The sequence below is a fragment of the Halyomorpha halys genome, unplaced genomic scaffold (genome assembly GCF_000696795.3).
Source record: "Halyomorpha halys isolate HHAL.00 unplaced genomic scaffold, Hhal_1.1 Scaffold1280.1, whole genome shotgun sequence".
NCBI classification, from domain to species: domain Eukaryota; kingdom Metazoa; phylum Arthropoda; class Insecta; order Hemiptera; family Pentatomidae; genus Halyomorpha; species Halyomorpha halys.
This window is the reverse complement of record NW_027106955.1, coordinates 209,485-219,508: the sequence shown is the minus strand read 5'-3', so window position 1 is coordinate 219,508 and position 10,024 is coordinate 209,485. Positions and strand designations below refer to the sequence as shown.

The 10,024-nt window shown below is 31.2% G+C and overlaps 1 protein-coding gene across 2 annotated transcripts in view; it reads left to right on the top strand.

Moving 5' to 3' along the window:
* Window positions 1-667: 667 nt before the first annotated feature.
* Window positions 668-10,024, top strand: part of LOC106689107 (myrosinase 1) — a gene marked incomplete at its 5' end in the record, with an annotated part of 27,843 nt that continues 18,486 nt past the window's right edge. For both annotated transcript variants that reach the window (XM_014433893.3, XM_014433891.3), the window contains 6 exon segments: window positions 668-801; window positions 882-1,016; window positions 4,535-4,657; window positions 6,486-6,663; window positions 8,139-8,236; window positions 8,314-8,464. In XM_014433893.3, the coding sequence (XP_014289379.1) occupies window positions 668-801; window positions 882-1,016; window positions 4,535-4,657; window positions 6,486-6,663; window positions 8,139-8,236; window positions 8,314-8,464 (819 nt within the window).

The window sequence follows — 10,024 nt, the reverse complement described above, 5'->3', positions numbered from 1 at the left end:
TTTTTTTAATCTTATTTTTCAACATATCTACTCATCTATTTATACTTTTATTAGTGTATTTTTATTCCATTTACATATCTGTATAATTTAAGGATTTGAACAATTTATCTATTTACAAACTTTTTTTATAATAATTACATATTAAATTTGCTCAAATTTTCGGTTTACGGCGAAGAGTAAAGGTGATTTGATGGGATTTATTTTAATCCACCAATTACGACACCATTCTTCGAGGGCTGTCATATAGGGATCCAGAAATTATAATATAATCAGATTATAAATTATAATCAGAAAATGATAATATAATTTAGTAAAAATTACTTAGTTAGTTGCTCCTATTAACACAAGACAACACACAATTTATTTGCATATATTAACAGATTTTCTGACTGTATAGATTTTTCGGTCAACATTAATCGAGCTATTTCTGATCTTATATTTTCTGAAAAAAAAATGTTATAGTAAAAAAAAAAAGTTTATCTAAAGATTACAACTTCTATTCATCGTTAGATAGTTCAAACTTATTTTAATATCTCATCTCGAAATAAAAGTAGATCCACATAGCCGGATTCAAACCGGCACCCCTTCAGACAAGAATTATTTAGCTATAACAATAAAATTAAATCTTAATTAATTAAAGTATAATGTAATTCTTAAAACTAAACAGGTAAAGGAGAAAACATATGGGATAGATTAGTCCACACGAACCCGGCTGCAATAGCCTTCAATGATACAGGAGACATCGCCTGCGATTCTTACCATAAGTACAAAGAGGATGTAAAAAATATTAAAACAATTGGGGTATGATAAGTTTGTTAATTATAAGTTTTAATAAAACAAATTTGTTAAATCAAAATTTAAAAAAGGCAATTTTTTTCTAGTTCAAAATGTATAGATTCTCTTTATCTTGGAGTAGACTTTTCCCGGATGGCTTCATTACCGAACCTAATCTTAACGGAGTACAATACTACAGAAACCTCATTGATGAACTCCTATTGAACGGAATTGAACCAATGGTGAGAATTTTGAAACTAATTATTTAAAAAATACTTCATCCCACTACCGTCCTATCTCTTTTCTCTTTATATCATGGGCGAAATCCTTGAGAAACTCATCTTGAAACGCCTGTACTCCATCCTAGATCCAACCTTATAGTCTCGGATCACCAGTTTGGATTCCGAACCATCAAGTCATCCTGTGGTTGATGTCTCGTACGCATTGGAGCACGAAAAGTACTGCTAGGGAGTATTTCTTCATGTAAAGCAGGCTTTCGATCGAGTCTGGTAGGACTGCATCCTACCCCTATTACCTTCTCATTATCCATTCTTATCTCTCTGACAGATCATTCAAGTAAATCATAACTGCGCTCATTCATCTCTCTTTCCTAAGTCTGTTGGTATACCTCAGGGTTGTACTATTGGTCCTATCCTTTGTACAGTTTTTATAGCTGACATCCCAACCCATCCTAACATTATCCTTACCAGTGAATAATGACCCTTCCATTCCCATCCAAACCCACATCACGACCCTTGAATAATGGTGTTGTAGCGAGAGGGAGCAAGTAGTTGGACCACAACTCACCAGAGCGCTCCACCTCGAGCCTCACCGAAGCTCTCAAATTTATAAATCACTTCATTTTGTAAAAACACATTGTCATTTTTGTATATTAATAATTTCTGTACATAATACTTAGCAATCTCTGTAGAATGAATAATAAATGATAATAATGCAATGCACGAACCTATCTCAAGCAGACATGTACCGACCGCTTCTCGGTCACAGCCGCATGGACTAGACCTATAAATAAGGGACTCAAAATCCCCCAATTCAATCTTAGATCCACCTCCTTTTCTTGGTCTAGTCATGACTCAGGTGGCGTATACTCTGCTTGATATAGAGAAGTTCATTGCCAATCTATGCTCGTAAGAGTTGTTATTAATGTACGCACACCCAAGACGATGACCATTCTCCTCTCCTTCACTCCAGTAATCTTAGTCCGTCGCTTCATCTCGGCAACTAAGATTGTAACCTAATTCCTAACGGTTACACTGGTCCGTCCGCTTCATCACGGCAACTAGTAAGCTGGCTCCTATCATGACAGTTCTAGTCCGTCCGCTTCATCTCGGCAACTAGAACTGTTACTCTGCCTCAGACTCTCTCACCTAGACCTCCTCTACCTTCGTCAGTCTCCAGGGCTCATCCTCTGGCACGGCCGATCCTAACTTACAAATGAATACCCCTTGTCGCGGGCCTTCTGTGAAGAGATATCAGGCTGGAGAAATCGCCTAAGACCAGAAACAACCCCGACAGTGTCAAAACTGGAGGATTGAAATAAAGTCCAATAAATCATACCAAGTAACATTTACCCTTCATCATAAGCCCATGACTTCCTGCTTCACAGTATCCTTTAATAATACCCCACTTATCTCTGTCGAACAGATCTGTTACCTAGGACTACATCTGGACAAACAACTGACTTAGAATCCTCATACAAGACTAAAAAGACAGGAAACTGCTCATCAATTCTGACTATTGCAACACTTGCTAGATAACCAGTCTAAATCTCCAACTAATTACAAACATTAGAATCTTAAAACACAATAGAACTCTTAGGGGAGCTACCAGGATTCAAAACATTTTTAATTTTCACCACTTGTCAAGATAAAACATTTCGATCAAATATTTTTGGAAAGTTTTTTTGTATTTTCATGGGAGTTCTGTTAGCCTTAGGGTTCTAATAATTGTTCATAATAATAAAAGCTCTAAAATTAAAAACAAAAGAATTATAATGCTTCAAAGTTGCACAAAACAGTTGGTTGCTGTGTGTATTCTTAAATAGTATTTTTCATGTTTTAAACAACAGAAATATTTATGTAAATAATGTAGAACCCTTCGAGGGGCTACCAGAACTCTAAAAAATAATTCAAATATTTAGAGGGTGGGGCCCAACTTCACAGTGGTGACAATACTCCCCCTAACTGGCAACCAATCCCCCTTCTCGCCTCTTGGACTTGCTATGTATCTATAGAGATTTTCGGGATGCCAGGATAATCGCTGAAGGCAATTATCCAAAAATAAGTTAATTAATTAATTATATATTGAGTCCTAATAAACTATTATTATGATTGGATTCCTTTCCAAAGGCTGTTTGTGTGTTTACCAGTTTACCAATTAAATACCTTTATATTTATAAAATGTTGTTACCATTAATTATATAGTATAATAAAAAGTGGTATATTGGGTTATATAATAGTATATAAAAACTACATAAAAAGATTACTATTTATTTACAATTTATTAAAATAATTCAAATGATTCAGATAAAGGTTGCCATAAAATATAGATTATTACATGATTACTTATTAGTTAATTTATACTTATAGCTACTGATGTAGTGTGCCGTGGGATGTAGTGCTGTAGGTGTCTTCTGTTTCATAAGGGATGTCCAAGTCTCGTGGCCCTTCTCACGACTTTGTCTGGTTGAAGTGCATCCTCTAAGTCTCCCTCCTGACTGTGGTCCTCACCTGTCTAAGCCTTCCTGTTGAGTGTCCCCGTCTGGCTCTTCTAGATTTCCTCTGTATTTTTCTCCCACTTCCCTTTTGGTGTGTTACCTTATTTTTAAATCTCCTCTCTGATTGGGGGTCCCCCTCCTCAGGGCCGAGAATGTGTAAAAAAAGTTTGACATATCCAGGAAGGGCCTGCACCTGGTTAATTTAATTCTGGTCCCTCGTCACAACCTGTCATTTTGTGTTTTGACACTTAAAGGTTAGCCAATCTAATTTTCTCAGGGGCCTCTGGTAATGTGACAAACTTAATAAAGATGTTTTCATATCCCAGGATGCCCTAATAACTTCGCGGAAGGATACCCTGACCAAGTATAGGGGCAGATGACGAAACACCTTAATAATACCCAGGATTGTCAAAAGACCGATACATAGCAGCCTAGTTCAGAAGAATCACTTCAAAAGATGTTGGGGAGGTATCTTTCATAATAAAAGAACTCCCTTTCTGGTGATGCAAACCTGAAATAAAAATTATCTGTTTCTTTTTTTCTACTTTATTTTAATTGTATTTATCTTTGATATGCTAAAGGTGATCAGGTGCTCATTTGCACAACTGGAATAACCTTCACTGTAAAATGTATAAGTAGAAATATGAGAAATGTTAACAAAATAATTATTTAGTTTTAACTGCTCAGAACTAAATATTCAAAATAAAACAAACCCAGATAATGAACTATTAAAAAATAAAATAAATTTTATTTTATTTACATTTTTATCTTTATCTGGTTTTATTTGATTTTCAATATTTAATTGTGATCTGTCTGATGTACCCCTTGATTACTATTATGTTAATTTTATATTATTTTATTCTTGATTTAGTTATGCTTTGTCTTTATATCCCTAAAGAACACTGATAAATTGGGCCAAAACATTGTATTTATTAAATATTTTTATTCTATTAGGTGAATACTTCTATACTATACCTTACTCACCAATTTACGTAGTACCATTGTTAATATATTTTTTTTTAGGTAACATTATACCATTGGGACCTTCCTCAACCAATACAAGATATTGGAGGATGGCTTAATCCTCTTATCGTTGACATATTTGCTGAATATGCCAGGGCTGTTTATAGATTATTTGGATCAAAGGTATTAAAATTAGTTTATATTAACCTTCTTTATACCGCAGGGGTCTCCTAAGACCCCATGAGCTCTTTTTCTAGTGACAACTTATGAAAATAATTCCCCAAATTTCGAATCGCTTAACGACTTTTGTCACAAAACTTTCTTGAACTACATGAGTAAGTTTCCACTAAATTTATGAAATAAATGTGTGCCTACATTGGACTTGGATATATGAAATCCAAATCTGTGAGGTATAGTATAAATTTTTTTGTGATGTGTGATAGTTATACAGCATAGCCAGTAGATACCTAATGGTTTGAACTGAATCAATATAGCTGCATTAAATGCATTTGTTCTATAGGAGAATATTCATCCTGAGTGAAAACAAGTGTACATACAAAAATGGCATTTATTTCTGCTGTCATCTAAGTAAAATATTAGTTGAACTAGCAATAACGAGAAGATTGAATGACCCATCAAACTTATTTCTAAATAATCAGTCCAAAAAGAGTCTAGAAATGATGAAGAATGCTTGAGAAACCATTGAGGATAAGAATTGTGCTGTCGAGGAGATTGTCATAGAAGCAGCAGAAGACTCAAAACTCAGTGCGACCATATAACAAGAAAGGAATGATTATTTAAGTTTATTTATAAAATTTAGTTAATAAACATAAATCAAATAACTCTTTTAATTTAACAAAACTGTGAATTAACTTTTAGTAGCAAGTACAAAAATTAATCATTGATTTTTTTTTAAATGTAAAAGACTTCTTCAAACTTACAATGTACCACAGATTCAGCTAAGATATTTTGTATAAGAATAATACCATCATCTTTTTTGAATTTTAAAAGATATTCATCATACATAATTATTGAACATGTTAAAAAGCCATCCATATTTTTTGTTTATCTAGTAGCTCATGTATATAGTTACTGGTTCTATCATTAAATTTAGACAAGAAAGTGGATATAATCAGCATGATTGAGCATTCTATCATCTCTTTTATGGTAAATATCATAGTTTTTTGTAAAATTTAAGTTAAAATATTTAACTTAAAAAACAAAATAATTATAGATCAATGGCAGTAAATAAGATGTATTTATAATTATTTATCAATATTCATATATACAAAATATCATAGTTTTTTGTAAAATTTAAGTTAAAATATTTAACTTAAAAAACAAAATAATTGGTTTTTAAATTCCTAAAAATATATATTTGAATATTATTAGTTTTTTGTTGAATAGAAACAGGTTATTATGAGTATTTTCCTATTTTCAGTCATAACAAATAAACATCCTACAAAATTTCATGATGATGTCTAGAATAGCTTTCGAAAAAAATATTTTTTAAGGTATCAATGCTTGTCAAAGGCTCTCTTTCCGAGGAATGATTCTGCAATAGATATCCACATTCAATTTTTTTATTTTATTTCACAAGTCACATAAAACAACATAATAAAACATGTAAAAAATATAATCATGAAAGAAAAAATGTTTACTCAAAATTTTAAAAATAATAAAAATATAATAACATATAAAATATTTTAAAATTGAAGTATAATTTGTTAAAACTGTCCTCAGATATTATGTAAGATGTTGATTGATTTGCTGCGAATCATGTTTTGACTTCAATACACCGCTTTGTGTTTTTTAAATAATTAAGGTATTTCTTTATGCTATGGAAATAAAGGGCTCAATAAATTCTCCAGAAGAATAATTTTATATTTTATAATATTATTTTATATTTATATATATTATAGGTCTTTAAGAATATTATTGTATTACTAGGATATTTTCTTCTGTAACATTGTAGAAAATTTATGATAAGGAATTTTTTTTTTAATCTTAGGTAAAATGGTGGCTTACAATAAATGAACCAGAAAGAGTTTCTGTTGGATATAGGGGCCAACTTGCTCCATTATTGGATTTTCATAATTTTGGAATGTTCTTTTCTGGGCATAATGCACTTAAAGCACACGCTAAAGCATATGCGATATATGATAAGGAATTTAGACCAGCACAAAAAGGTATTATTATATAGAATTCTGTACAGATGGTAGGATTAATCTCTTATTTTTAATCACAAATTGGTAATGTTGAAAAGTGCCATAAATGGGCATAATATCACTAAAATACCGGTTATTTCCCGTCTTCTTCTTTGGCATTAAAATGAGGAATCTGTGATTCTCTTGAGGTCCCATAGACTTCTATAGATTTTTATCTGCGCCTCAGTTGGAGATTGCCAAATCTCTCTCCTTTGCTTGGAAAACAGCTTGCAAACAGCCGGTTTGGAGTATGTGCTCAGCATTTTACTCACCTCTACACTTGCAAGACTGGAACCAATATGGAGCCTTCAGAATAGGTGGGCTCTGAGATGGTTGTACCCTTTTGTAAGCAAAAATTAGGACCTGTTCTATTTGAGTGAGTTGGTGGATGGTATCTTCAGGGTTAATATGTGTTTGGCTCCTAATCCATCATTGCCTAATGGTGGCTTTATTAAGCTCTTTGTTTCATCGAAGCTGAGGTCACAGTCGAACTGCGGACCCAAGGACTCATCTTTGGCCAGCTTGTCTGCCCTCTCATTCCAGTCTTTATCAGTCCAATTATTAATCGATTAAATTTATGAATGTAAGATGTGTTAAACCAGGATTTCATACATAGTGTAAAGGAATCTTTTGTTCTGTCATAAATACAATTGTAAGGTCAGTTTTTAGAAGAGGCAGAATAATTAACCATTAGCAAGTTGGAAAACTTTATATTGTTATGACAACATAACAATACAACATTTATAATATAGAAACATATTTCTCTCAATCAATTGAATACCACGACAATACAAAAAAAGATTTGCTAGATACTGCTGGAATATATTAATGTTCAGCTGTTTTTAAGATCACTTTATTATGATCTTGAATTATTATTATAAACTCGAAAAATATTTATTTGAAAAATGATAGAGCATTCATTCTTGTCCAAACAAATAATTGTTCAGCCCTGTGGACCAATCTGTCATGACTGCCTATACATTTACTTGTACAATATCGACCTTACCAGTCATTTTGACCACTATAAATTTATGAAATTGCAATTTACCGGCAAACAGTGATCAATTGTTTATCCTAGATGCATTCTGCATGACCTCCAGAACCTGATAGAGAATGTAAAACATATCTAATTGTACATGTTTCTTCTCACTTCTGGCATATCACTTAAATTTACCAATGCCAGTCAAAATGACCGATAGGGTGGTAAAAAAAAAAATAAAAATAAAAACCTATCTAAACAATAAGTTAAATAATTTTATTATGATGAACAGTATGTAATATCATTATTTACTAAAACTCTTGTTCATTTTACTTACTATTTTACTTAACATTTCTAAAAGTATTCTGAAATGAAACAATAATAAAAATAATTTAATGTACCAAGTAAGTTCACATTTTGATATTTTTGATATGATATGAATTTTCTAAATGTTTTTCATTATTTAAAATTATTCCAGGTAAAGTCAGTTTTGCTTTAAGTGGAGCCTATTTTATTCCCAATGATCCTAATTCAGCTATTGACCTTGCTGCCGTTGAAACAGCAATGCAGATTTCGGTAATTTCCTTGAATAACATAATGTGATGTAACATTATAAACTACTAATTGTTATAATTGTTTCTCTTCTATTACAGTTTGGTTGGTTTGGTCATCCAGTTTTTAGTAAGGATGGTGATTATCCGAAACAGATAAAAGAGTTAATATTAAAGGATGGTTGTGTTCAAGGAATACACCCATCTGCTTGCTTTCCCCAATTTACTGAACAAGAAATAAATGAACTAAAAGGTACGTACTCTAAACAAAGTATGAAATTTATTTAATATTTCAATTATAGTCTTTAATGAAAAGGAAATGAGAATGTGTTAAAATAATCTCACCCAATTTTGGTTGATTAATCTGAGGTGTAGGCATTTCATAGGAAAATATTAACACAATTATTCTATATAATAACACTGCTTTATAACGTTACTATAAGATTGCTTTATAAAATTCTATATAAATAATATAAAGGGTGGGACAGATAAAAGAGCCCCAGAATCTTCCTATATGAGATATTTGAATCGAGTTCTTAATCCATTTGCATTACACAGAAAAGTGAAAAATTCGTTCTTATCACCAACATATTTTTTTATTGTATTTAAATAAAAATATTTCGAAATAAAGAATTTTTACTTAATACCATAATAAGAGGAATTAAATCTAATTACTTTGCACAACATGGTAATATTTGAAATAGTCAAGGCATAATGCCACATGGCAAATATCACGTTGATAAGATGTATCTTTTCTTTTTTATTCTGATAAACAAACTACACAGTGTCTGCGAGCTTTCTTCTTTGATAAGGATTGAGTTTTGATTAGGATTGGAAAATTTTGACTGGTAATTCATGGTATAAATTATCTTTTCCTTTGTGATCTATTTATTTAAGGTACATTTCGTCAATTATTTCTTCCGCTAATTTTTTCTTTAATCATATCTAGAACAATTTTTGTGCTAGCTAGCCCCTTTTTACACTTATCCTTTCCTACATAAACCCTAAAATTATTTATGTATTTTGTTCTAGAATCGCATAGCTTGTAGTAGTTTATTCTGAATCAGGCTCTTTGTTATATTGAGTATAAGAAATTCATCAAGGACTCATCCAAGGAAACATCTCGGCTTGGCGTGAATCTTTCCTTGATCATATCCATTATCGGTCTAATTTTAAGTAAGAGATCATCACGCTGCAAATGAGGTCACATGATGTCCAGCAGCCATATCAGAGCTCTTTTATCTTGGTCATCCTCTACACAAATTTTATTGTCCATTTGAAAACCTAGAAAAAGATGTGGTATATACTATGTATAATTTAACAGTTTTAAAGTTTTGAATGCAAAATCTCTCCATTTTTTATAATTAGATTATCTATCCACTTCCATTTCTCTGCCTCTGTCTTTATTTCTCTCATTAATCTAATCAATCCAAAGGATGGTTAATTTATAAACAGTTAACTCGGGTTATACAGTATATTTATTAATTATGATGAATGTAATGATTATAAATATGATATTATTACAATCTCTAAATATATATAAATGAACATTTTTAATTTTTAGAATAGTTATTTTCAAGTTTTAAAAATGCCAAATATCTGTTCAATAGTAATAATATCATTGATATGTTGATAATTAAATTATACCAGAAGATGTAAGGATAGTTTATTTTCTCAAAATTGCTATATATAGAAATATAACTTTAGATAAATTAATTGTTACGAAATAATAATTACATGTTAAGGTAAAATTATCATAATAATTATAATTATGCTATCCATATTTATATTCTGCTAATTATTAATATTTTTT